Raw genomic sequence first — 27,939 nt, 5'->3', positions numbered from 1 at the left:
TTTGTTTAAGCAGGACTTACGGAGCTGTTAGTGTTGTTTGTTTTTTGCCTGGCGTTTGGTGCCACCGTTCATATATCTCAGAGTGATTTCCTTAGAYGCCCCGTGTCGGGTTTCTTGATTTCATCTTGCTTTCTAAATCCAACCCTAATGCAGCACGCRGCCGAGTTGGCGGTCCTTCCTCTCTCCGTTTCCACGCGTTCGGGGCTTTCCGAGGCCTCCTGGCTTTCGTACCAGTGTTTTGCACTTGCTGCCCAGTAGCAGCACGCTCTTAAGCTTAATTATTCCAAGAGCTGGCATTGATTCTTCTCCTTCTATTTATTTATTTATTTGCTTAAGAGCAGTGCAAGCCACCCATGTTAGGAGACTTCAGGCTAACRAGTTTGAATTTTATAATCTGCAGCTAGGCAGCAGGGATTGCTTTAAAAGACCGTCCCGTTTGGGCCAGCTGGGACTGTTYGTGCAAACAGGCTGGGCTGTGTTTGGCCCTTTCCCCCTGAACTAATTAGAAATGTTGYGTCTCACCTTGCCGGGCTGTAGCTATCAAAGCATCTTTGAGGCTTTTGAGACCCGAGGTTTATACATCCAGGGAGGACAGCGGGAGGCTTTTGTCTGCATTTTTGAATTTCAACATATCTTGACTTTTCCAAATCCRAGAGGTTCAGGGCAGGCTGTGTTTTCTCAGCAGCAGATTTCTTTTCTGGGTCTGCCGCTATCGACCCTGGTGCTTTACTGCAAAGTCCATTGGAAGGGGGGAAAAACCCTCATCCTGTACATTACAACTATCATTAGCAAGAATCGTTTTTTTTTCCAGYGTGATAAATTCATATCTACAGTTCCTGGCATTTATCGAATTATGTAATTCCATTGGACATTTATTTTTTTCCACTTTTTTAGCCCTCTCCCTGTAAACGGAGCTGTAATTTGCAATGATGCAAACAGGCAAGAGATTATTATTTTAAACATCATGTGAAACTTTCTGAGAATTTATATTCATCTGTCTTGTTACCTGTCACTTCTATTTTATCTTCCTGTCGCCCAGAGCGAACCAGGAATGGAAATGTAATTTCCCAAGGGCCTTAAAAATTGGGGGAGTATTAAATGCAGTTGAAATTAAGCGATTAATAATTTAGTGTTAGGCCATGAATCAACTTCATGTGATACCGAAGGCCAAGCGCAACCCTCGAAACACTAGCGGAAACAAAATGCGACGCTCARAAGAGGAAGGTGCCCAAGTTAATTAAACCGCAGCCTTCCGGTAACGAAAACATACTTCCGATTTGCACCAAATTTGCCCAGAGTTTCCTGAAGAAAGAAGGTCATCCTGCTTGCCAGCTGACCACATGCATTAATACATGTATTTATGTTAAAATTTGGTTTTCTCCGGTAGCAGAAGGCGGTAGCGGCCAGGATTTGCGCYGTTTTCCCCCTGCTTCCTCCCGAGGTGATGACCGTGCTCCATCGCCGGTGCCCGCAGCGGGCCCGTAAATCAGCATTTTGGGGAAGGGGCAGCGGGCTGTTTCCCGTGGCCCGCCGGGACGCGTCGCCGCGCGCGTTCGTCTCTGCTGGGCGCCGGCCGTGAACGCCTCCTGTCCCCTGTGTTTCGTTGCAGGTGTTGGCTGCGGCTTGACACCTACTTCATCTGGAGCTTTATAGGACCGGCCACCTTGATAATTATGGTAAGCGCTCCTAATCGGCCGGGTCAAGGACAAAAAATTGGCTCTCCCTTTCTCCTTTTAGCTCTAGTTTGCCGAGATTAAGTAGCAGAAGGCGTGTTCTTCTGCGACCCCACCTGGCCCGAGCAATTAGGCGCTGGGACGGGGCGGGAGGGCCCGCTGGGACGGGACAGGAGGGCCCAGCGCTGTTTTGGTGCCACCTCTCCTCTGGAAGCCAAAGTGAAGCTTTGCAGCGGTCATGCAAAAAGGCAAAACTAGGTGGGGGGAAAGGAGAATAAAGGCAAAACCGGAAGAGGGGTTTTCATGGGGTCGGGGTCTTCCCCTTTTGATTCCACCTCAAACACTGGTCGGAGCTTTTGGGGACTCGTCTTTGGGAATTGAGGGGCCTCATTAGCCCTGAGACGTTGAAACACAGTCAAATCTTTTACAGAGCAAATCAAATTCCCTCCCCCCGCCCCCCCCAACTTTACACTATAGCAAGCATCTTCAGTAGAAAGGAACTCCCTGCCCACCTGCCCCGTCACACYGTATTTAGAAGATAAATTCGCAGCGAAAGCGAGGGTGCTTCCGCAGTTGGCGTGAGCGGGGCCGGCTAAGCAGGGCGCTTGGAAGGACTTTGCGCAAAAGGTGCCGCAAGGGCAGTTGCGGCAACTGCTTTTACTCTTCTGTAACGTCGCTTGGAGCGCTGATGCTGGCGCCAGCCCTCGCTGGCTTAGGCGCGTAGCCACGCAGCTTTGGTGACCGCTGGGGCATCGGCGTTCCTGCGCGCCACAAGCCGGCTCGCCCCTATAAAACGCTTGGCAGTTTTCAGCACTTGGGCCTCTATAAAACTGTAGGGAGGGCTCATTTCCTAGAGCGACGCGTCTGTTCCAGGGAAGAGGTGGACTTTCTCGCCGTCGCGTTGTGCTGCGTCACGTAACCCCCCTTTAATTTTTTTTTTATCTCCTGTTGCAGCTTAATGTGATCTTCCTTGGGATCGCTCTCTATAAAATGTTTCATCATACTGCCATACTGAAACCTGAATCCGGATGTCTTGACAATATCAAGTAAGTGATTAGCTTTTCTTTTTTTTCCTGTGCTTTCCCCTCYGCCTCTTTCTGCCTTTGGCTCTTCRAGCCCCTGTTGCTCCTTGAGGAGCGTTTGGTGTCACCAAATTGGCTCTCGTTGGAGATCATGCAGTGCYGTGGTGGGATTTCCTGTTTCAAAACTGTTGCGTCGTTACCGCTGCCCCGCACGCTGCCGCTCGTCTTCGTTTCTGCTCGTTTCTGTCCCCGCCAGGTTTAATGACCAGGGTTTTAATGGGAGCCGATTAGTTTTAGCACGGTTCCCTGGGGGCCAGCCACATCAGAGGACGGGCTCTCCCGGCAAGGCACGTTTTGCCCTTGGGCTTGGTTAGGGTCTGAGCTGGGGCGTCTTGCTGCCTCGTTATGTTGATGCAGCGGTAGCCTCCATCAGCGTGTGTCCGCTCGGGTACCTCTGCCTTTAATTACTCGCTCCAAAAATGCAAAGATGTGGAGCCTGCTAATGAATAAAACCATCTAATGAACTTGGGGAGGAGGAGGAGGCTGTCAGCACCAGTGCTTCGCACCCGGAGAGGACAAGCGTTGCAYGAGGCCACTGGAAGTTGGTTCTTCTCCTCTCCGTCGCTGAATAGCAGGGCATTTCTCACCAAGGTCATTATTGGTATTCACAGGTGGTGCTTTAATTTAAAGACGGGAGGTCCTCACTGCAAACAGGCTAGGGTGGCAATGTTGCCAGGAGAAGGAGTTGTGTCTTTGGTTTAAAAAAAAAAAAAATCTTGATAATCAATGCGGAGATAATAATTACTTACTAAATAAACGTGCTTGTAATACTCTCTAGTATCTTTGTTTAAAATGCTGAGAATTTATGCAACCAGCTAGCGTCATTGTAAAATACTRTATAGGTTCTTTGGCAGATGAGTGTCTATTCCGGATTGGCCTTCATTAGAAGTTTTGAAACCACAAGCGATTGAAATGCTTTCAGAAATGCTGCTGATAGCCTTCCAAGCCTGTTGCTTCATTACAAGTGATTTTTTTTTAAGCTTAAGAAAATGAAACAAGCATAACATGAACTCAGGAGGACCTGAGCTCYGTCTACTGGGTCCATCAGAAGAAAAATTCCAGAAGTGGCTTGATTGTAATTTATGAATACTTACGCAGAAATAAGTTCTCTAAGTCTCTAAATCAAAAKCATGTGTTGTTTCAATATCCATACGCTCAAGCGAGGAGAAGGTGCAGATCTTTGGCAGAGAAATGTGCGCACCTTCGAGTGACCACCTTAGCTGGGGACGTGAGGGATCCTTCACCTCTGGAAACCTTTTAGTTAACATCATAGTCTTCCTCCTAAGTCATTTGTTCCTGCTCAGTTGCAAATTGTGGAGGTGATACAACAGTTCTGGAATAAAAAGCCACATGCCRTGTTATTTCAGGGGTGACCAGGAAAATCCTATCTGCTTTCTGTACYCCGAAATCTCTTTCTCAAGGTGCGCATTGACTTTGGTGGCTCTCGGCACGGCTCCCAAGTGTCGCATCTCATCTTATTTAAAAAAGCGRCCCAAACCCAGGGTTTGGAGGGCCCCTTGCTGTGACCTGCGTGTGACAGCTTTACGGCACGCAGGCAGCTGAATGGGAGTTTGTTCTCCCGGTTCATTTCCGAGCGCCGTTCTGCGTTCGGCTGTGGTGAAGCTCTCGCAGCGTAAATCCTAAGCCAGCTCAACAACAGCAAAATACTTGATTCCCTRTGGCAACGTAAAAATAAAGGCCATAAAATATTTTAATAGGCTGTTAATAAGCGCCCCTGCAATCTGCTGCTTGCCTATGTCACTTTAAAGGTTAGAAATACATTATGAAGCGTAGAAAATAGAGAGCCAAATAACTCCACTTAAATTAATGAACTTGATAAGGGATCAGGTGTCACCTGGGATACCTTTAATTACTGCACCAACAGAAAAGCCATTCAAAGGGCAGTGCCTGCACCAGATGCTGTGCGGCTGGAAGATTTGTAGGCACTGTGCAAAGTTGTAAAAATCAACTTCCCAAGGCCTTCAGCAACAGTCCCAGCATTATTGTGCTTGCATGGGGCGGGGGGGACCTGACATCCCTGTACGGGAGCGTTTGGTACCCGGGGGTGACCCAGCGAGAGATTAGACGAGTAAGTAGCTGTTCTGCTGTCGCCCGCCTTAACTTCTCCGGCTTCGCCCGGCGCTTTTCCGAAGGAGGAATCTGTGCTTGCTGTTGGTCATCCGCGATGCATTTGCAGATGCTTCCTCAAGCCCCCAAGGGCTGCGGGCATCCTCTTTGTATATCAGGTTGGTGTTAAGCTGGTTCTAGCTAAAATAGTGAGGTTTGGGGGCAGCTGTGGCTCCTGCATCTCTAGCCTGCGAGGTGGAGATGGTAGGACGATCGGTGGGGCGCGGGTGGCACCCTTGCCGGCAGGCGGCTCTTTGCAAAGACGTGCATCAGGAGGCTGCTTGGAGCGGAGGTCGCCGCYGCACGGAGCGACAGCGGGAGCCACGCGGCTCCCAGTCTGTCCTTGCGGTTACTGAAATGGATCCTGAACGCAAAAGCGGTGGAAAATTAGGTGGGGGGCACAATTATTTAATTAATAAAAGGCAAGTCCTGTAAGCAGCTTCAAAGACTCTGTGAATAGGGCTGGACATCTGCCGTACTTGATGTTACATAGGTGCCTTAACGTGTCTCCAGCAGCTGGAGGGGAGGGAGTGAAACCTGGATTCTCCTGCCAGAGAGCAGAAGTCATCTTTTTTGCTCCTTGAAGATACAACCTTTTCTTTGAAGTTCCCACATGTGCTTTCTGCTCCTGGCCGCTGCCCCCGCTGCCTTGCTGCGGCGAGGCTTGCTAGCGTTGCATGTGGCCAAACCAGACGTCCTGACATTCTTCTGCGGTGCAGTATGTGGCAACGAGGTTTTATTTTATTTACTTTGGAAGGGTGACGCGCTGGCCTTTGCTGCCAAGCGCATTTACAGACCCATGAAAGAGAAGGCAGGAGGAGGAGGGTTTTGTCAGCTCACTTCTYTTTTGTCTGACTTTTCTGCGTTATTGTGTTAGCCGTGACGGAGTCTGGTTTGTGTTGGTGCCACCTGGATGCTCTTTAGAAAGCACAACTCATGGGGACCTCCTCCRAAGAGGAGGAAGATGGACCATGCTGGGAACACTTGTCCACTTCAGAAGAAAYTTACCCAAAAGTCCCCTTAGGAATTTGGTTTTTCTTTTGTTTCGGTAGGAACATCCAGACTCTTAGCTGGGAGCTCCTTTAGTTTCTAAAGAGGCGCTATTGATTAAGGGCCTGAAGATAGTTTAATCCTGAAATTAATTGATGTATTTTTTGTTGCGGCTTTCTTTCCTCTTGTGTAAACCTGCTACCATCCTTTCTTCTTAAACAATAGAGTAAAGACTATATCAAAGAAGTGAAATTCCCGTGAAATGTTCCTTGGGAGGGAACGTTTTTGGTTATTGTGGCCAGATTCGCAAAAACCCTTGCTGAAATCCCATTAACGTGAATGATCCAGGAATGTCCTGCCCTGCAGCCTCCAGAAATCCGTCCTGCCCGCAAAAGATGAACCCTGCCAATGGCAAAATGAACTCTGCCACCTCCGGGCCTGCTAGCTACGGAGGGAGCTCCAGGTGGCCATGCACTGATTTAGCGCATGAGTACAAAGATACACGTTCTCARTTTCGGATTTAAAGCCAACTGATACCTTTCGCTTGTCTTCAGTCATTAACTTCTCTCTCTTGAATTAGTTCTGCAATGAGAAGCTGCATTTCTTGTGCTAGAATTGTCCTATGAAGAAATACATCCAGTTGCCTTCTAGGTAGGGCCTTTCTCTTGGACCCTCARCTGTCCCATTAAGCAAGACTCAGGCCTTCCTCCTCTTGTTTTTTCCCGGGAGCGTCTCGCTCGCGTGCTTACCGAAACAAACTCGGGAACGTGACAACTGCAAGCGAAAAGCAAGGAGCCGAATGCGAAGGCTCGGCAGTTGGTCTTGCTATCTAAAACCTYGTAAAGCCAAATCTGTGTTCCTCCAGGGAGCCCGACCCGGTCTGGAGGAGGCGCAGGGTGAGGCAAGTTACAGGCTGTAGACAAATTTTGTCATTCTGGGAATTACGGTCAGGTGTACCATGACACTAGGCACCAACCCGAGAAGCCGCCTCTGAAAAACCTCCCAAACCACTTCCGCAGCCTGCGCTCCCCATATGTTGCAGGGGTGTAGGTGATTATCTGCTCATTTTCTTGCTTTAGCAGATGTATTTTATTTAAAGAGACATGACTAATTCCAGCCCCCAGACTAGCTTGTTGTTTCAGTCCTGTGGGTTTTAAGTCGCAGAAAATGCTGAAAAGTTGGCTAGAAAGCTGCAAGCAGAGGTTAAATAGAACTTCCAAAAATCATCTGCAGAACTGTTTAAATAAAATCCTTTGTTTAACGCAGCCGTGTTGTGCTGGCAGCGGCAGAGCTTTGCCAATCTAGTTTTATTTACCCAGCTGATTGAAATGCAGAAAAAGCAAACACGGTGGGTTTGGWGCAGTGAAGAACGAGGCAGATTTCTGAAGAAGCAAGCACTTCCATTACTGGCACAGACAAATGCGTTGTAGTGGGTATGCTTTTACTACAGGAAGATTAATTTGTGCTTTTATTCTCGCTGTTTTCCAAATGAGTAAAGGTGGGGGGACAGTAAGGATTATTTTGTATTTTGTTGGTGAGATTTCGTCAACTCTATTGTTTTCAGGATGTTTTTTTTTCTTTTTTAATCTTAAGATRCTCTGATTGGAAACGATTTGTGATGCCAAAGGGTCTGGAATTGAGTGTTGCGTTGGGTGGGCGCCTCTGGGCAGCGCAGCGGCTGCAGGAGGCCGAGTGCCGCGCAGTCCGCGTCCTCAATCCGTGGCGAAGCCGGGAGGAGCTGAGGATCCTTGGCGACTTGCATAAATAAAATAAATAAATGCAAGAGTAATGCACCTAAAGAGTGGTGGTGGGGGGGTGGTTAAATTTTTTCTTTAAAAAAAATTAACACTATTTAAGTAGCAAGACCACCGGAGTGGGCTGTTCAAGAGCAGGGTCTGAAAGTCCCTCCTCGCCAGATCCCTGCACGCAGCGATTTGGGACTCCGCCGACTTCTGGGGATGGCAGCTCCGGGGCCACCTTTCAAGGAGGAACCAACCCATGGCGCCAGCTCCAAGAAAACCTGATCGGATCCCGGGGAATGTGGGCAGCCCGTGAGCCTGGCATCTCAAGAGGCTCAGCTGAGAAAGGAAAAGTGTGTTTTCAGTGGTGCTGTCTTGARTTTTTCAAAGAGCAGTTTTGTTAATATCTTACCATTTGGGGTTGCATTTTTGCCTGTTTATCGTTTTTGTGATGGCAGCATGAGAGTTGTACGGTGATCGTAAGGCACCAATCTCTCCGCTGATGGGTGTTATATTTTCAGAACTTCGGAAAAAAAAAATCAATCACTAGTTATTGATTTGAGAGAGTGTCCTGGAAGATATTAAATACTTACGGTCTTTCTGYGAAACCGTAAATGATGATTATTGTTTTAAAGGCCATACCTTTTAAATATTTTGTCAGCATTTGTAAAATACAAATGTGTCTAAAGGCTTTGCTCAATCTAGATCATGCGGAAACAATCTGATACGCAGTTACACGTTAGTGTGTTGTGAATAATTGTGGCATTGCCGTTGCAAAGTTAGGAGGAAGGAAATAAACAGGGTAAGCAGTTCTGCGGGTAATTAATTACTTACAGAAAATTAGATGAGCTTAACAGGATTGCTCTTTCCAATTGCAATAATTAAGAACCGATCTCCAAAAGCGGGCCACAGCTTTCTAGGCACCTGCTGCTGTAAAGGTGCAAAGGAGTGGTGGTTTGGGCTTCGATAGACCCAACCAGGCATAGGTCACCCCAAACCCTGGGCTCGGGCTTCACGCAGGGCCGAGGGAAATTCAGCCTTATTTGATAAAATTTTCAGAGCAGTTGCTGGAAGCCTGAAGGCCTCCACTGAGGTTGGAAAGTTGCGGAGATGTGATGTGTGATGCTTGTAGGCGCTTCTGAGGGTTCATCTCAGACAAYGTAGCCCCTGGCTGAGGCCCTGTAACCTCCCCTCTTCTTCCTTAGGAAAGATGAAATGGAAAACGGCACCCAGAAGTTGCCTGTGGTCTTCTACATCTCTATCTAGCGTAAACATTTTTGGTCCTCCTTTTAGGAAGGTCGAGCTAGCTTCCCGTTGCAGGGCTTTTAACCTTGTCTTTCACCTGATGGCACAAGTCCCACAGCTTTCAACCCGTAGAAGATCTCCCTTACCCTAACCTTTCCAGATGTCCTAGGGATGCAAAGCCTGATGTTTTTTTCTGGAAATAAGCCTTATTAACTCATGAGATGATTGCAGAGGTTTTCAGGGGACCAGCCACTACCTCCTGTCTCTTCATTTCAGGTGCAGTCTGGCCCCAAGGGGGCTTGCCCGCTGGTGGTGGCCATGCAAGCTTGTTGAAGTTGCTTGCCAAGGCATGCAATGCTTTGAGGCTGGGCCAGAGGAAGGCAGTCTGTCTTCAAAACRAGAGCCCCAAAACGAGAGCACCAGTAGCCTGGGGAGAAATCGAGGGCGCAGGCTTGCCGTCAAAGACGGCGGAGCKGCCAAATAGCCAAAAAATGAGATCTTGGGAATTATTGCGCGGAAGCCCGTATGACGAATGTTAACAGCCTGAGGAACGCGGTTAGAAAGGGATTTGGCTCCATGCCATTTGCGTRCTAACTTTGTCGCGAAACGCAAAGACAGATCCTTTAAGCGGTCTTCTGTTGCTTGCTATTGATTTTTCTCGGCACGAAGACGTTCCTTCGCTAATTAGCGATGAACCCATTTGTTTTACGAAGGGAGTTCTGGACTTTCCTACTACTTACTGTAGGTTTTCAGAAGTTCGATAAATCAATCTTTTCTAATCCTGGAAATAAAATAAAATWAAAAAAAAGACAAGAAAAGAAAGCAAWCATCCCTCCTGCTTTGTGTTGGCAGGCAGCAGCGAGACACAATAGCACRCTTGATTTTTTTTGCGTCTCTCTGGTACTTGCCCGCAGGAAATATCTGTCTCTGTACGTTATTTGCTGCATATGAAAATGAATTCCTTGGGTTTCTCTGAAAGTTTTAGAGGGTGCACTTCATCCATCTATTTTTATTTGGGTTTCACCACCAGTAACAGCTTCTGAAAGTGCTGTTCGCTGCGCACTCRTTTTGGCATTTTTGCTTGCTAGCCAAACCGTGTATTTTGGGGCCAGAACGCCAAGTCCGTGTGCTTGCTAAGCCCCAGGCTCTCTGGGATATCAGCAATATGGGAAAATACTTTGTGTTGTCAGACAAGTGATAAATTAAACTTAGTTAAAATTAAACCATCMAAGGTTGAGCCAAATGATAACGTCTGAAGTTATATAGCTTTCTATTAAAGGGGGAGCTAAATGTGGCTCGAAAACTATGCTTTGTTACATATCAAAGAAAACCAAATCCRTTTCACAATGTAAAGAGAAATTATTATTTTGAAATGACAGTTGAATAGCTGCTTTTGATAGTACACGCTGTCTGTCCAGCAGCGTTTTAAGACTGATGCGTGTATGAAGGTAAATTTTTGCCTTATTTTTGATGCTATTAAAAGTGAAGGCTTTAGTAATCCAGGGCGTTGCTAAYCCACGCGCGTGCGGGAAGTGCTACAAAATACAACTTGCAGGTTGTCTGTGTCCCGCTATGGGGCTGGCAGTGTAGCCTGTGGGACTTGGGTCACCTCGTGTCGGAAAGGGACAYTACTGGGCTTTTGAAACGCCTCAAAGTGTCAAAGCGATTTCAGGGTCTTTTCGGTATGCTGAAGGCAACATGGGTGGATGGCTTTAGGAATTCTTTAAGCACCTAAACAAGGGGAGAGGTGACTAATTTTAGCAGTTCTAACAAAATGAATGGGTCTGGAAATATCGCAGGAATATGGAAGGTGATATGAACAGTCCTGGCTCATAATTTGAGAAGAAAGTACTTTGGGAAATGGAAAGACATCTCACTTAAATAAGGTTTTGAAAGAGTTTTGCATGATGTGTAATTAACCTTAAGAAGTCTTTGCCCCAAGGTAAAGCCGGGGCTTTTTTAAGATTAGAAAATGAATTGGGTATTTATACGGAATGGAAGACCGTCTGCTATCCGTCATCTAGGCGGTGAAGAAACATCAGGGGTGGAGGGAGATTTCCCAGGCTAAAAGAAGAAAGCAGCCACTTAAGACGGGCATTTAGACTTCAGGTATTTGAAAGCAAAGCCCCCACCTAAGCCATCGCTCAGGCTTCCTCTGTCGTCAGCAGAGAAAGCAATTTTTTGGGGGTAATGACGAAGCTCCCTAGGCTCGTGAACCTATTCTAGGATGGGACAGATTGCTCTTTGGAGGTGCCAATCTCCTGCTGACTACGGAGGGATCAGAGCTGCCTAGTTAAAATTAAAAGGGCTAGGGATTAGGAGGAAATTATTTCTGGAGACAGCATTTTAGAGCTGGCCTCTCAAGCTATGTCATGCTTGTTTTTCCTACAATTTATACTCACCTAAGCATTGTGTTTGATTGTGGTTTGCTTGTACTGCTAGTAAATGTAATCTCAGTTTTCCAGTTAGCAGCTACATTTTCCTGTGAGCTAAGGCTGGATATATGCGCAGTCCCAAGGCTTTTCTCCTGTCTAAGTGATGACTTTTATGTATTGCAGACAATGACATGGTATTAATGCAGCACTGCGTTTTCCCACGCTTTCCCAGGGAGGGGGGGAAAAAAACCCCAAACTTTCTGGGGTAATTTTTCTCCGACCAGAATAGTTGCCAGCACAAAAGTTAAGCTTCTGGCAACACTTGAGTTGGTAAAATGAAAAGAAAGGATCCATATTTCATGTGTGATATAGAAGGCTAAGTTTTGTTGGCCAAATGTGTAAAGGCCAACAAAAGTGTTTAGGAGTGAGGAGTGTACATGTCTTTGAAAATTTCCTTTGTTTAGGCACCTCATTTTTGGGGGCACTCAATTTCTTTAGGCAGTGGGTGCATCTGTGTCCAAACGGGTTGGAAATGGGACAGAAACTCCTCTGGTGTTTTTGACAATGCTTTCCTGGGCTGCTGTAAAATGATATCCTTAAGCTAGAAGGCAATCCAGGTTTACCGATTGCGCATTTTATCTGCACAAAGAGAAAACAGGGCCTTCATTTGGCTTGAAGAAAGGCCATTACAGCTTACCGGAAAGCTTTGAGAAGGTCTACATAGCAGAAATGCAGTAAAAAAAATTCCCTCATTCTCTCTTTTTATAAGAAATAACAACCGACATTTCAGTAGTAAAACCTTTGCCATAAAACCTGAGTGCCTGCGAACACAGTAATTGGATTTCATGCCCTGCTTCTGTCCATGTTGCTGGGCAAAAGTGCTACAGATTGCAGCTAGGAGCTCCAGACTGTCTTATGGCTACCTTTAATTTAATTGCTCCGTGGTAGGGTTGGGAGCCGTACATGGTGTTGGAGATGACCTTTCCCCACGATCTGGGCTCATGGCATATGTACTTGCTCGTTGCTAGAGGACCATCAGGCTGGATGGGCTTTGCGCTTCCCCCGTCTTTCCAGCGGTGTTAGATGCTGTCTTTGAACATCAAGCTGAACATCAAGGGCTAAATCCTGCTCCTGTTGATCCTCAAGCTGCCCCTCCGTGGCTTCAGGCATGTGCAAACAAAGATAGAAATTGCCTCTGTGTGGCTTTAGCTGTTGGGTGGATGTGAAACAAAGCCTCATGTTGGACATACTTAGCGTCCTTCTCAATCAAAAGTTGCCTTTACGCTTAACACATTCTTGACGTTGCGACTGTGCTGGTGCTTCTTTCTAGCCCAGGCTGTGGTGGGTCCCTCCAAGAGGAGAGGGTTGTGTAACGGCGTGGAGAGCTTGCTGGTTTGCCAGTATTGACTGAAGGAGGTTTCAGCAGGCAGGACTGCTCCCAGCGGCGTTGCGAGATGACCATTTTGAACCAGCCTCCATCCCATAGAGTCGGAAGAGCAAAAAGAGCAATGCGAGGAGAGGAGAGGGAGGCTGGAGGTGGCCTCTTCTCCCCGTGCACGGCATGTCACTCAGGCTTATGGGCAGGATTGGGAACGGAGCTGGTCCCCAAGGTTCTGGGTGATTCCCTTGGGAAAACCGGCTGCAAATGATCCTGGGTCCCCCCAGTTGCTGAAATTTGTGCAAGCCATCGTAGCTCGTTTTTAAGCGACTACAGCAGGTTGCTTTTCACTCTTGCTTGGCCGAGTCCTTTCTTTGTCCTTTCCAAGGAAACGGGAGGAAATGGGCCCATGCCCTCAGTCACCCAGGGTTTTAGGAGGTCCTAACGCCGCTATCTTCGAAAGAAGATAACGCTGCAGCCCCCCTCATAAGTAGGCAGCTTGGGAGTTGCGATTTTGAAAAAGTAAACAGCAGCGGAGACTCCCGTAATACTCTATAGCAGACAAAGAACAACAAAGTTTTGCCATCTCAGCGCGTGAAGGTGGCTACACTGGAGTCCATCAGTGTCCTCCAAAGACAGCACTGTATTTTTGTTGTTTTTAAAGCAGATTTCAAAGTCAAGGGCCCTTTGCACGATCAGCATYGGAGCCAGCTTGAGGGGTGGCTGGAGATTTTGGCTAAGGATGCCTGCTTCTGCGRGTGAAGCCGGCATGCACGGTGGTGTTTCATTCGTGGTGCAGCAAGCCAGCCTGGCTGGGGTGTAGCGGGGGCACCCCACGGGGGTTGTGGGCCTACTTTTGGTTGCGGTGACGGCGGGTGGGAGAAGGGAGAGGGCCTAGCCGCAAGCGATGTTCACTCTGTCGTTATATTTCTAATGTTGGTGTTCTTGTCTTTATGTCTACGCATTCTTTAGCTATGAGGATAACAGACCCTTCATCAAGTAAGAATGACCTGAATGGCTGATAAATTGCATTTATCAGTGTGGTCCCATGAACTGGCTGTCAGATCAATATTGAAAAATCATTAAAGCTTCTGTCATTCGCATTTGAGGCAGAAGAGCAAACTGTGCAGGCAAATGGCCAGGCATACAGCTAACGTGCAGCGTAAATGTGCTGCCTGTGTATTGCCAACCAATTTTGTCACCGTATCTGCTTTATATTCCTTGATTGGACGTTACTTGAATTCAAGGTGAACGTTACCTAAGTGATGATGCGTGGTACAGACTTGTTTTACCAAGAGCAACCCTCTGGCGCGCTGCGCTCTGTCGCTGAGCGTGCTTTGCAGCTAATGCAATGGAAAAGTAGACTTTCAGAAAGGTGTATGTGTGGTGATTCCYGTTCTGGTTGATGGGAGCAGCCCAAGCAAAACCCTCTGCAGTGCCTAGGAAATGTAGAGATTGGAATACCCAACTGTCCTTCCTTTACAGTTTTCGACGATGGTTTTGCTTCTTTATTGCTGTCAAATTGCATCACCGAAAAGAAAGACTGTGGAAAAAAAAAAAACAATAGCAAGTCTGTACAAAGAACAAAGCAAAAATCGCAAACCAAACCCCTCCCCCCCCCAAAAAAAATGAAGAAAGCCAAAAATGCCTAGAAATGACATGCCTCAGAGCATCTGTGCTTTTTGTCCTGCAACCAAAAAATAAAGCACAGCAGCACAAAGCGGGAGCGAATCAGCTTCGCCGTAGACTTTCAGTTTGTTCTTCTGGTGAAGAGTCCTTCGTGTTCGTTCTTCCAGTCTCATCCCCATCTTCTCTTTCACGCTTTGGTTCGTTTTCTCCTGCGGGGTAGGGAGGGGAGCTCTTCGAAGGAAGCTCCRCTCCCTCTTTATCTCCAGGCCTGCTCGCTGCAACCCGATGTCGTATCACGTCCGGTTTGCATGATGAGGGTCTTCTCCCCCAAAGATCCCTTCCCATCAGTGAAGGCAGCGCATTTCCCTCGTTGTTAAAACAACCCTTTGACTCCTCTGCAGCCGAAGGCTCTGTAATCGGGTTCAAGAATTGGCTGCAATTCAGAGCAAAATAGTTTTCCAATATCCTGTGGACCGTTTTCAAAAGACTCTTTAAATGCAGGAGCCTTTCAACCGTAGAGAAAAAGGCGGGGGGCAGGAGAAAAGTGGTTTCCACTTTGTGTTGGGGGTTTCTTTAAGAAAAAAAAAAACCCATTGATTTGTATTTTTAAAAACTGGTGTGCAATTAAGATCATAATGTGTTCTCACTGATGGTGGAATCTTGGGGAGAAAAACGTACCAAGCAGCTAAAGCTGTCAACTTCATCTGGTGGCTACCTTTCAGAAGGATTTTGAGAGTGCAATTTCAATTTGCATAGTGCTAAATATTTATTAGTAGGATTGACTGGAAATGCTTCAAAGGAGCTGTTCTGGTCTGCTAGATGCATAATAGTGATTTTTAAAGAAGTGCCTAAATAAGCGGATACCTTAGGGAGCTCTTTCGATCGCGTGGTTAAATAATACCTATCTTATAAGCTTCAGTGGAAGGTATAATGCTGTATTTTCTCTCTAATATTTAAGGAAAAAGAAAAACAATGCAGAACATAAATATGACAACAGCGTGCTTCTGCTTGTGACAAGCCCCGCTGAAAGCAAAAGGAGGCAGAGGCGCCGCGGAGCCTCGGTAGCAGGGACTGCCAGCCCGAGCCGTGGACGGCTGGGTTTCCCCCCTAAGCCCCTTCCTCATCGTCTTCCTCTCCACTGCCCCCTGCTCTGCTCAGCAGGTGGAAGCCCAGATCCGGGCTAAGTTTCTTCAAGGCTGAAGTCACCTTGTGCTGCGCAGGGTGGGGAGCAGCACCCCAGGGTGCTTCGGGGGGCGGACGAGGAATCCTCAGGGCTTTGGGGAGCCAAAGGGGTGAGAAAGAGGAGCGAAGAGGGGGGTGACCGATGGCTATGCTGGCATCCTTGTATTCATTTCTATGGTGTTAGGGCTGATTTATGCTAGGAGAAGGCAGAAGAAAGTCAAGGTCTTTGGTTACCAGGGGGAACTCGATCCTCTYCCCTGTGCAGCAGCAATTCCTTGAGCGTTGTTAGGTGATCTGGCAAACAGGAAGCTAGTGGGATGGTTTGAAGCACGACCTCATCTCTCGTCCCTCTCCATCATGCTCAGCATGCTTCATCTCATCCTGGAAAAACACCTGGGAGCAAGCACTGACTGCATCCCGGCTCCTGCTTCCCTCCTGGGCTGGAGCCAGCAGCAGTCGTAGCTTGGTGACAGCTGCGAAGAAGGACTGCGCCGCAGTTTCCCAGGGCAAAAGTGTGGCGGCAGCTATAGTTTGAGCAAATCTGGTGTGTGAGCACATCATATGTATGTATTTCCCCCCCCCCCCCCACACACACACACACACTGGGTGGAAGAAGCACAAAGCAGCGCTGCAGGGAGCTTCCTTGCGCGGAGCTGAGCTGGCAAGCAGGCAGGGCTTGCMCACCTGCTTGCTGGGGTTTAGCTAGCTTGTGGGCATATGGGCGACTAGCTAAAGCGCAGCATTAAATGTGTCTTGGTGTTAAGCTCAAAGATACTAGTCCAGCTGGCACTTCTGCCCCAGTGAAAGCGGTGGACGCTGGCAAAGTGGCTTTTAGCTTTGTTGTTTTGGCTGGTTTGTTTTCTTTCTCCTGCCATTTGAGAAGCAGCATCTCCATATCATTTACATTTGCACTGCTTTTGCATTAAAGAAAGAAACGAGAATACTGTGGGGACAGGTACTCTTGGGTTACGATAAACGTCCACGCTCATAACATTTCCCTGGCCGCGTATTTCCTCGAGCTCGAAGACTTGCAAACGGCATCCGGTTCAAGGCAAAAATCCCAACGGCTCAATCTGAGACTGCTAAAGCTACGGCCCAAGTCGCCCTTGCTTGTAGACGTGTGCGTGCTGTCGCAGATGAAGGACCAACGCCTCTCTCTCTCTGTTTTGTTTCTCCTGACAGGTCCTGGGTTATAGGTGCGATAGCCCTACTCTGCCTACTAGGACTGACCTGGGCTTTTGGACTCATGTATATTAATGAAAGCACAGTCATCATGGCCTATCTCTTCACCATATTCAATTCTCTGCAGGGAATGTTTATATTCATTTTCCATTGTGTCCTCCAGAAAAAGGTAAGACAGACGGTTCCTGGCAGCGAGAGTGGCGGTAACGGGGTGTTTTGTCGCCAGACAGCTGCAGCGTCACGTTATCGGTGCGCGCTGAGTCCCCGTGGAGCGGATTTGTCTCCGCGCACCTCCTAAGGGTGGTATTTAGCCGGGAAAGCGGAGGGATGYGGTGCAACGAGGGGATAACGGAGCCGCGTGGCGGCGTTTGAGCGGTCGGGGTCCCGGCGCCGAGCGTGTCGGAGGCTCTGCGAAAGGCAGCTCGCGATCCAGAGCGGAGCGGGAACCCCTGGAAAGGGGCTTCATCTGCTGCCGGCCGCGTCCTCCTTTCCCTTACGCCAGCCTGACACCGGTGTGCTTCCACGGGCAGCGTGGAGGCTGTTTGTGTGGCTGAGCCTTCGGAGCAGGATCCTTCACATCCTCATTTACCGACCAGGAAAGCTGGCCAAGAATTCCCTCTTCCCGTGGCAGTATGGGCTGGGTATGGTGTGTAGCAGGGGCTGCTTCCCTCCCTTTTCTAAGACCCGGGGGACCAAAATTTTGCAACAATTCATTGGCCTTCGCATCTTTTAATCCCAATTTGTGCTTTTGGAAATCTTCCTCAAAACGAGCGCAGTAAATGTTTTGTGGTGCAAGTTGAAGTATGACCCAATTAACATTTGCAAGGTAAGAGCAGAGTAACTTGGGGAAACTCTGATTAAAAAAAGAAAAAAAAAATCTGTGTGTGTCTGTGTAGATCAAACTTACAGCTGCTGACAATCAGTAATAAATATTTTTAATAACCATTTTATTCTCCACTAAAAATCAGTGGTGCAGCACTCTCGAACTCTGTGCATGTCTGCTGCTGGCTTTTGGTGTGCATCTTGGTTTTGGAGGCCAGTTTATTGCCTTTATGTAGGGAAGAATTTACATGTGGACAACTAGGTCCCAGTCTCTGTGGAAGAGCGATGAACATGCTCCAAAATGTCCATTAGGTCCATTAGGTTTAGTTTTAGCTGAACATGCTCCAAAATGTCCATTAGGTCCATTAGGTTTTTGGTGAAATGGCCCACTGGGCAAAGCTAGGGTCTTGCTCAGGTCTGTTCTCCATCAAAAAGCCCAGGGCTTTCTCCAGTGCTTCTCACGTTAGTGGGAATTTTCCTATGGGCGCAGCTGGAAAGTGAGATCTGCCCTAAAAGATCATAAGTAAAATATATCATAGCAAGGCACCCTTGAGCCCRAAGGGAGACTTTCTGGGATCAGAGCTTTGCTCCTTCTCATTTTTGCCTTAAATTTATTCATCCTAATAGACTAAAAAGCTTTAGTTTTAGCTGAACGTGCTCCAGAATGTCCATTAGGCATCCAGGTGCCCCCTTCTCACGAGCAGGCTGAATTTCGGGGCCRCCCTCCCTACCTCCCGCGCAGCCCAGTCCGATGCATGTCGCGAATGGTCGGCTCCCACCGCAGCATGCCGGAGGGGCACCGTATCCTTGCCGGCACTTGGAGGGCTCGGTTTGCCTGGAACGACCACGCRCTCATCTGCCTCAAGCCAGTTTCTACGCTTAGACCATCCCTGTTTACTCTGAAATTGCTCCTGATGGATGGTGGTGTAGAGGAAGGGAGACAACAGGCCAGTACCTGGCCGTGGGGGTGGATGTATCTTCTGACCCGAAAGCTGAGAGAAGAATCATTTGAGGGAGGAAAAAAAAAAATCCTTTCCCTTCCTATCTATCACGGACTAGAAAATCAGCAAAAAGCTGCAGAGAGGAAGCAGTGGGTGGCTAATTAAAGCAATTGAATTATTTTCTCTCAGCAAAGGATTGATTAGGCATTCGAGCATATTGGGCACTCGTGGTATTATGGTTGTCTCAAGTGCTTAAGGAAAAGCCTAATGAAAAAGCTGTAATTTGCTATTTAAACGGTTGTTTCACTGAGTTTTGAATTGCTCATAGTCAGTGTAGGGAGATTTCACAGCTAACTGAGCACTGTGYGCTCTGAGTAACCTCTATGGGGGGTTTGGGGCACGCATGTATGGTTTTGAGGTTTCTTTTTGCTTTTTTCCACGGGTGGGCGATGTGACCTGTGTTTGCCTTTCCGATCTAGTCCGTGCACTTTCAGTCTTGCCCCGTGTGGTTTCCGGGTATTATTGTCGAAAATCTGATGTGCTCAGCCCTCAAACTTGGCCAGAGCTTCACCTGGCACCAAGGACGCGTGGCTCCTATGACGCCGGCGTGGTGGCACAGCTTTAATCCAGGCGAGGAGCTGGCCCGGTTTGACAGCAATTGCCCGTGTGAAACGTGAYTGCTGGAGGAAGACCTGCCGGCTAACGGCCGTTCCCGTTTTGTTGGCTCAGGTCCGTAAGGAGTACGGGAAATGCCTGCGCACGCATTGCTGTAGCGGGAAAAGTACAGAGAGCTCCATCGGCTCAGGAAAAACCTCGGGGTCACGGACACCTGGAAGATACTCCACAGGCTCACAGGTAACTCGGGTTTCTTCTCCGGGCCCAAGGGCTTCGTGCCTCCTCACCGAGCCCCTTGATGGCAACGTGGCTTTTGGGGCTGGGGTGAGGTGCGCTCAGTACAGCGGYCTGCTCTTAAGCCTGATGGTTGAGCTGAAAAATGAAAGTGGAAGTAGACCTTTGGTTGGTGGTGGCCTCTCCGTGCCTTGTCCTCAAAGGCACAGCGAGGCTGGCAGGAGGCAAAGGAGCTGCTCTAGCGCTATTCCTTGTGCCACCGCAAGGACTTCCCTTCCTCCCCTAACTGAAGCCACCATGGTTCTTTCCSTTGGGTGGTCGTGGCAGTTAGCATCCCTCCAAGAACCTCATACCTAATAGTGGTGGGAATAAAAAGCCCAAATTTTGCCTTCGCGAGGCAGGAGGACGCTCAGGACCTGAGCAGTCTCCAGGGGGATCGGGAGCTGGGAGTGTTTTGTGAGCTCTCTTCCATGCCCTGCAAAAGCCGCCTGGCATGTCCTTGACACGTGCTGAAGGTTGTTGTCACCGCTCTTGCCGTGTACAGTAATGATACCGTAACAACCAACTATTTTTCTTGCTAAAAAAAGACTACAGAGTCTTGCAGTCGCCTCTGCCAAGAAAGGGCTCACTTTCTGACATTCCCTGGTTTGATCAATTCCTTGCTTCACTCGATTTTCTTCACTTTATACATCTCCTAAGAGAAGCCGGGGGGGGGGGTCAGATTCTCTTAGGAAGTTACTGAATTTGTTATGCGTTGGTCATCCAAAAATCCAATTTTTGTTAGTGTTGTGCACTTCACAAWTTTCAGGCTGACTTATATGTACAGACACAGATTTATGGAAGAACAGTTCATATAAAATGAAGAAGCTTACTACTTAATCAATAGAAACCAAACACAAATTTATTCAGTATTACTAATGGAAGTAATTATACTTGACAGTTTAACTATTAAATTATGAAAGACACACAACATATAACAGTTTATAACCTCCCAGGAAAAAATAATTTGCGATTTATGTCTCGGAGCAAATTGTTATTTATTTTCTGCGGTTTCCAAGATGTCATCCAAGAGTTCCACTTTGGCATTTACCAAGGTCTAGATGTTATGTAGGGCGAATAGGTATAGAATAGGGAGTCCTTCCCAGGAGGCTGTTAAATGTCGCATCAATCCCCAAATGCTTTCTGTCCCAAACTTACTGTATTCAGCAATATTTGGGTGACTGGTTTGAAATCCATTGGGTTTGTGCCRCTCAGCTAGCAGTTAGGTGCCCTCCTTGCCAAGAAGATGTGGCTTTAACAGGTGGTCCTTCTCGGTAGCCTCAGCCCGAGAAAACGTGCCCTTTTGAGGGTCAGCCAGCTCTCGTGGCAGCGGTCCCATCACGGTAGGCTGAGGTTTGAGGTACTGAGGCAGGTCACCTTGTCTACGGGCAGCTTGTCCTTGGAAGGACCTGGGCCCTGGTGTAGGCAGCAGAAGCCTCACGTGTGATGGAGAATGAGTGGAGACCCAAGGTGGTGAGAGCATCTTATCCCAAACTTTTTAATAGCAAAGTCCAAGAGGAGGGAAACTCATTAGATCCTGTTTTGCCTGAAAAGCGCTTAGGAAACAGAACGATTAAGCCACACTGGATCACGTCAGACGAGTGCGATGGACGAAATACCCAGGTGCAAAATAATTGATATCAGAGTGCCTGAGTCACATATTACACCATGGTTCCACTTACAAAGGGCAGGTGCATGATTAGRAGATGCCATTAATGCATAATTAACGAGTAGAGTAGGAGGGCTTGGGATTCCCCCGGATTTGGGARTCCCCAGCCGTGTCGGCACAGGGACGGCAGCTGAGCTGCTCCCGAGATGGGTACAGCTGTCGAGTTTTTGCGAGGTGGAGCTGGGGAGGAGAGCGAAGKAGTGGTGTAAAAACCGCAGCGATAAATACTCCACAGCATCTCTGAGAAACAAAAGAGAAGGCCAGCACGTTCGGGACTCTGTTTCCCTAAAAGCAAAAGCTGTGTGCAGATGGCAAAACCATCACGCATTTTTCAGGAGAAGACTAGAAGTCATTTATTTGCTGTTGTTTTTTTTTTAACTGAGATTCCCCAAGACGGATAGTAGCTATAGGAAACTCCTGTTCATCCAGGGACTCCAAGACACYGACCAGCTCTTCTGTTACGCTTTACAAAAATAGACGCAAGCTGTCTGAGGGCATACGGGAAGCGTGCGTGCTTCTGCGCGTAGGTCATTTTTCCRTTATTTGAGGCTGTATTGGTGAATGTGTAGCTTGCACGGGCATGGGGTTTTCCCCATATATAATTTCTGCTGTTGTTGGTTTGTTTGTTTGCTTCTAATTAAGATGCAAGCAATGCGAGCAATCCTATTACGCACCTCTTACTCGCAGTAGGCATTCGCCTCGGCGAAGGCAGCGTCTGGTTGGCACGAGGCGGGTTATAAGGAAACAGYGACTGCTCGCCCACAGCTGGGTAGAAACGAGTCCCTTGGTGAGCCAGACGTGCCAGTAGCCGCCTCTAGTGAGGCAGAAAGAAACCTATCTGCCGCTGCTAAAAAAAATTCATTACCTGCTGTGGTTCAATCCCTCTTCAGAGCCGGATTCGTAGGATGTGGAATGACACAGTTCGAAAGCAGTCCGAGTCTTCCTTTATTACTGGAGATATAAACAGTTCAGCTTCACTCAACAGAGGTAATTATAAACTATTTTTCCTCTCTCTAACTCTCGTGGCGGCTTTAAGGAGTTTAAAATGTGTTGCCCCCCTTTTTTCCCCCCCTCTCCCCTCCCCTTCCCCAAACGGCACTGGACTTTTACGCTCTCACTTCCAAAACGTTACGGTATTAACCGGGAGGAGGGGTTGTGGCGGTTGTTTCCTTTTTTCTTTTCTTTGTTTTTACACATGCATTTTCAAGAGCTGTCATCCCTGGAGGGAAGTTAGGAACCACCCCCTCTCCCCAGTAAAAAAAAAAAAAACTAAAAAAAAAAATGGAAAGAAACCTCCACCTTCCCACCGGGAACCGCTGGTGCCGTAAGCTCGCGAGGGGTCAGGCCTCGTTGTGGCCGGCGAAAACGGGCCGTTTTCCATTGCCCTGGGTATATAGCAATTCCGGCCGCTTTGTGGAAGCAAAGAATAAATTGCCGAAGGTAGCCGTACGTGAGAAAGCCCGCGTGTTTGGAGCAGAATTGTCTCCGCTGGTGCAAGTACCTAGTTGGTGCGCCTGGCTAACGTGAGCTCGATAGCCGTCTGCAGAGGAGAGGCTATCGGAAACGTGCAGAAATAGAGTCAAGCCAAAGAAAACGTGGTGCCTGGCTCAGGATGAAAGCTGAACGGCTTTAAATATATACATATACATACATATACATATGTATATATATATGCCCTTAGCCTTGAGGCCCTTAGCCTCAAAGACACCAGTTTCTTTTACCTCTCGCATAATTCCTTTATGACTTGTCTTGAGAAAGCAGGACTTGGCAGCTAGTTTCTGTATCTACCCGCTCCGCGGTGGCATCAAGAGGGGACGGGGCTTGGCTTAGCGTGCCCAGCTCTTCCCTCGTGTCAGGGAAAGTCAAAGGTGTTTCCCGTCTCGGGAGTCTTGACCGCAAAACTCATCAAGAGGTGAATTGGGGCTTTGGTCCATATCCAGCCTTTTCTCAGACAGATTTCACACTGATTTTATTGGGTCTTTTGCCTGCATGACAATCTGAGGGTAGGCTGGAAGGATTTTGCATCCGCGGTTAGTATTGAGTGCTGGGGAGCTGAGGACGTTGGATTCGGTTCTCCGAGTCAGTATACGTGTTGCTCACATCAGCGCAAAGGGGAAAGCAGGGTAGCTAAGGTGGAGGTATTCTCTCATCCCGCAACCTGCTCCGGTGGCTTTCGTGCGTTGATCGTTTAATTTTGCCCTGAAGGTTCATTGATAAAGAAGGCTATAGGATGCTTTTAACTGCAAATGCCTCCGTTTGATTTATCCGTGTGCATTGCCCTTGCATCTCTCTCCACCTTTGCATCAAAACCAGAGAGGTGCTCGTTGGTGGAAGAAAGGCCGTGCCAGTGCTTCTAGGTGGGACGCTTTGGTGGCTTGAATAACTGGAGCTATAATAGTCTACCTCCACCCCTTCCATACCAGCAGGTACAATATTTGTTATTTGCTTTTCCGGTGGACGGAAGCATCTGCAAAATGGAGGCTCAAACATTTCTTGGGGAGTTAGCAGCTCCAAAGCAGCAGGTGCTCATGTAGSCTGGGAAAATACAGCGGGCGTCAACAGGGATCCAGCTGCATGGGGCTCCAGATACTTCACRCGTTATCCTGTTTATTCCAGCTGAAAAGAAACAATCATGGTCTTAGGGCTTTGCATAAAGCCTGAGTTGTTTCTTAAGTCTCTCCAGAGATGGTTGCAGTCTGAGCAGACCAGTGGGGCAACRCAATTTTCACAGTTCTTGTCTTCCTCTTAATATTTTACTATATATCAAACTTTAAAGGAGCCATTTCATTAATGTTTTATTTAAAAATGCGCAGGGAAAGCCCAGGGGAGTAAACTACAAGCCTGGAATTGTGTGTTTAGCGTCTTTCCCTGCCCGAGGTTGACACACAGGAGGCTCGCGTACCCTTTCAGAAGTCCCTCTTCAGCCCTCCCAGCCGCTTTGTAAATTCGTTAATGGTTGCCCACTTACCAGAGACACTTATCGACTAACACATCCATCCGGTGGTTAAGRGAGTGACTTCCATTCTGGCAACACTTCAGCTGAATACTAGACACCTTTTATAAAAAAGTATTCGTGTTGAACGTTGCTTCGTGGTATTCTTTGTGGTACTGGTATTTTTTCCCGAGCCTTCAGGCAGCAGCCGCCTTTCGGAAATAGTAAGAAGACGACGACGATCTCTTCTCCCACCTCTCCCGTCTTCCGGCTCCTTGCTCGATGCCRTCTCTCCATGTCCTGACTTGCCACGCTTCTGTTGTGAAAGCAGAAAGAAGAAGGACGTCCTCCACCCGGGTTCCTCCTTCATTTAAGCCATGTTTTACCCACCGGTCACATTCACAGTTCTTGCAGTACCTTGTTGCTTCTAACATCCCAGGCAAATTTGTTCTCGTTTTCCATATTCCTGTATTATGATCCGCAGCAGTTCTCCATCTGCTCTACCATCCCATCCCCTTCTCCCCTTCTTCCGTGAACCTCCTGGGCATCAGTCTGGAATATCGTGCCTGTATTAACGCATCCTGCTTTTAGACATGTAACTGTTTTCTTCTTCTGACTTGCAGATAGGATGTTTCTTCCATCTTTTTCGGCTCCAGCTCCTCTTTGATCTACTGTTCCCCAGAGTAGCTGACCATAGCATCTCCTGCCTGTTTATATTCTCATTTATCCCATCAGGAATTTAAGGCRTACTGACCCCATACTTACCTGATGTAACGTGCTCTGAAGTGAAAAGCACGCCCACTCTTTCCTCCCAGGCCCTACCTGATCATTTCAGATATTTCCTAAAGGCCAAACTGTTTCCAGCCTTGTTTCCCCTTGCTTATCACCGCTTAGTAGCGATGTGGGTTTTGCATTGTTATATCACTGTCAGTTAGGATGAAGGGGACAGAAACAGGCCAAATAKTTCCTCATCTACCTTCAGATGAAGAGTACACCTCCGTGGACACGTACTCTTTGCAGGTCCCAGTGRTTTCCTACTCCTTGCACCTCAATTCCACCAACGTGCCCCTATTTTCCCCGCCAGGTCTGGCTGGACTTTCCATCATCCATTTCACATCTAACCTGCGCTCGATATTTCTTGTCCCGGCCTTGAAAATTTGCACTTGACCTGCTGCTTTGAGGCCCTGATCTCAAAGACCCTCTAGCTTGTCCATAGCGCCCATCTCCGCATGGGAAGCACATCTCCCCATGCTCCTGATTCTTTTAATGTTGTCTGCTGGGTTTTCTGCATTCCTGCCTTGCCGTTGCTCACGTGTGACTCGGTACGTGCTGGCCCGTGTTTAATTTAGGCACGACTAGGCTGTAATTCACTGTGGGATAGCGTGTTTGTAAAGTCCCCGAGCCTGCGTTTTGTTATAGCCCTTGCCTGGCTAGGAACTAACGCAGCTGGGACGCAAGTGCCGGGCCGTCCAGCTGGCTTGGGTTTCCCGTGTCTACGTTGCCGCCTTCGGTGCAGAGTTCGCGACGCCTGAGCCGAGMCTGCGGGGCTGTGCTTGGCTCAGAGCCTCGCCACGTTGCAAAAATAACGGTGGAGCCGCGCAGGGGCCTTGAATTGTTTCCTTGAGGGCTGAGAAGTAGAGGGTATAGAGGGAGCGCAGGATGCAGGGTTTCCATCGGTGTTAGGTTCATGCATTGGGCAYGCTGAGGTTTTCAAGTTGGGGGATTTGAGGTCCTTTTGTAAAGGAAAGGTGGAAGTTATCTGCTAAAGAAGCAACTATCCCTTGTTTTGCGGAAGTTACTAAGAAACAAAAAAAAATGCAGTTTATCACTGATATCAAGTACTGTTTTGCTACAGGAAAATGCATGGATGGAGCTGTGTGTGTCCATGCAAGTTAACAAATAAGGGGTAATATATATTAATGGGAGGCAAACGTTTACCATATCTTAATGGATCTTCTCTTTGGGGAAATAATGGGCTCAGACACCAGGCTGGAGACGAGGCTGCAGCCCAAGCCCCATCTCGGAGATGTACCCCAGGCGAGGACTGTGTGCCCCAGGCTGAACTTAAAAGGGTGCCCTGGACAGAGGAATGGGTGCAGGACGCAGGYGAGGCTGCTCATGGCCAATAATGCCTCTTGGTGCCTTCAGGACCYTGATGCTGGTGCAGGATTGGGGCCCAGGAGCTCCGGCAATGCAGGCAAACATCTCACCGCTCGGGGGGGGGTCTTAAATACGACTTTTTTTTTTCCTTGCAGCCCTAAGAGGCTTTTCACRAGGATGCGCAGGCACGTGCACTCACTAGCAAACCGCAGGTGCAGGGTGAATGCGAACGCCAGAAACCTCCCCAAATAATCCTCATGAAGCCCCAAGCTCCCCAGTATTAGCTCCTCAGGTAGTTCTTCCKAGCTGGGTTCGCCCCCTGTTTATTCCCATGCCAGCACGCTGGACTGGGAAGGGTCAAGGCAGATATCCTTGCTTTGGCTTCCCAAATGGATAAATGTCATTGGACGTCCCTGCTTCTGAGCAGCGCTCCAGAAAAAATACTTGATTTCGCCTTGCTTCATTATTTCTCCTCTGCGTCTTTATGTCAGCCACAAAGACCTAATCTGAAACGTACACAGGAAAAAGGGAAATTATTGCTACTGTTCTCAGAGATAATCAGTTTAATGTCAAATTCATGTGGATTTCTTCATAATGAACAGAACAAATTGAGCTCAAATTCAAACAGTGGGAATCTGAGTCAGAGAGGAAAATTAAAATGAAGAACATTAATATCCTGATTTCTAACCCAACTGAGACCTGACTGTTTCCTAAATGAAATCTCCCATCAAATTCCTCCCACCCTCCCCAAAATATAATTAAGCCGTGATTTCCGCGCTGAAACYGTATCTGTGCTGTTAACTCAGCAGGGACGACTGTGTGTGTTTTGGGGAGGGCGAGTGAAGTTTTAAATTATCTTCAGGTGGCCATATTATCCTGAGTTTGTAGAAAGCAGCTTTTCAGAAACCGTGGCGAGCGTGAAATTCTCCATTCAGTAGAAGACCACCGGGGCCCTACCGCAGCCCCRGCGGCCAGGTGGTACCCAGAGGCTGCTGGGTCCAAGCTGTTCTGGGGCTGCTCTTGCCAGCTGCAGTCTCCACGGTGTAGACATGCCCACCGCAGTGGTCCCTGGTCTTGTCCTGAAATGAGGTCTCCGGTCCTTGGGTTTGGGAGAAGCAACATGAGAGCTTGCATGCAACTGTGATGCACATGTAACAGGGGGAAGTTGAGCCTGGCTGTGAGGCAGCTCCAAGAAATCATGCCGTGCCGTTCCCACCTTCACGTACCTCTGCTGCTAGTGGTGGCTGGACCTGCTGGACACGTCTCAGTTGCTAGATGAAGACGTTTCGGCATAGACGTCTCCAGGGACAGTAGGTGTATGGCCACTTCCTAGGCAGTGCGGCACTGAGGGYGAAATTTGGAGCAGAGGAGCGATGCTGTTGTCCTGTGCGGGTCTTTCTGGAGATGCTCGTTCTCTCCGTGATGCGTTTACGTGGCCAGCACGGCAGTCAGATTTATGTTGCATTTCGAAACGAACAGCGGAGCTCTGGGAGAGGTGTGAACTCCTCTACTCATCTCAACAGGATATTCAGAGGGCGCCATCAGCTGATGAGAGCAGGCTCTCTGGACAGCTCTTACCCGACAGCTCTTCTGGCAACTTAAATTTATTAGAGAATAAATATTTTCTCTGTTTCTGTTCTGTGTGTCCTCACGGGGACCAAAACGGCGTCTTTGGTTACCTAAACCTCGTAAAGCTTAGCTGCTTTGCGCTCGGCGACGCTCAGGGTGTTCTGGAGGGGAGCGACGGGTGCGGAGGGTTTCTGAGGAGGAACCCGGCATGGCCCCACAGGGGCTGCAGCCTCCGTGGCCACCGCGGAGACCACCCTCTGCCAGTGGGAAAATCCCACTTCCTCAGCCATGGGTGGCTTGTTTAAATCCACGGAAGGGCAACAGGTGAACGTTACCTATTTACTACTGTCGGGCAAGGAAACACAGCATCTTTTTGGACAAGCAATTGCCTGAACTTGCTGCTTTTTTTTTTTTTT

General features: G+C 48.2%; 1 protein-coding gene across 5 annotated transcripts in view; it reads left to right on the top strand.

Moving 5' to 3' along the window:
• ADGRL3 (adhesion G protein-coupled receptor L3) overlaps positions 1–27,939 on the top strand; it is a 359,836-nt gene that overhangs the window by 306,630 nt on the left and 25,267 nt on the right. For all 5 annotated transcript variants that reach the window (XM_085310378.1, XM_085310354.1, XM_085310370.1 and 2 more), the window contains 5 exons: positions 1,610–1,676; positions 2,628–2,719; positions 16,603–16,771; positions 19,095–19,220; positions 21,813–21,909. In XM_085310378.1, coding sequence (XP_085166504.1) covers positions 1,610–1,676; positions 2,628–2,719; positions 16,603–16,771; positions 19,095–19,220; positions 21,813–21,909 — 551 coding nt within the window. The remainder of the gene's footprint in view (positions 1–1,609; positions 1,677–2,627; positions 2,720–16,602; positions 16,772–19,094; positions 19,221–21,812; positions 21,910–27,939) is intronic.

This window comes from Rhea americana, unplaced genomic scaffold (assembly GCF_003343005.1).
Source record: "Rhea americana isolate MKP2758 unplaced genomic scaffold, rheAme1 scaffold_107, whole genome shotgun sequence".
NCBI lineage: Eukaryota > Metazoa > Chordata > Aves > Rheiformes > Rheidae > Rhea > Rhea americana.
The sequence above is the reverse complement of the archived record's forward strand: the minus strand, read 5'-3'. Positions and strand labels throughout refer to the sequence as shown.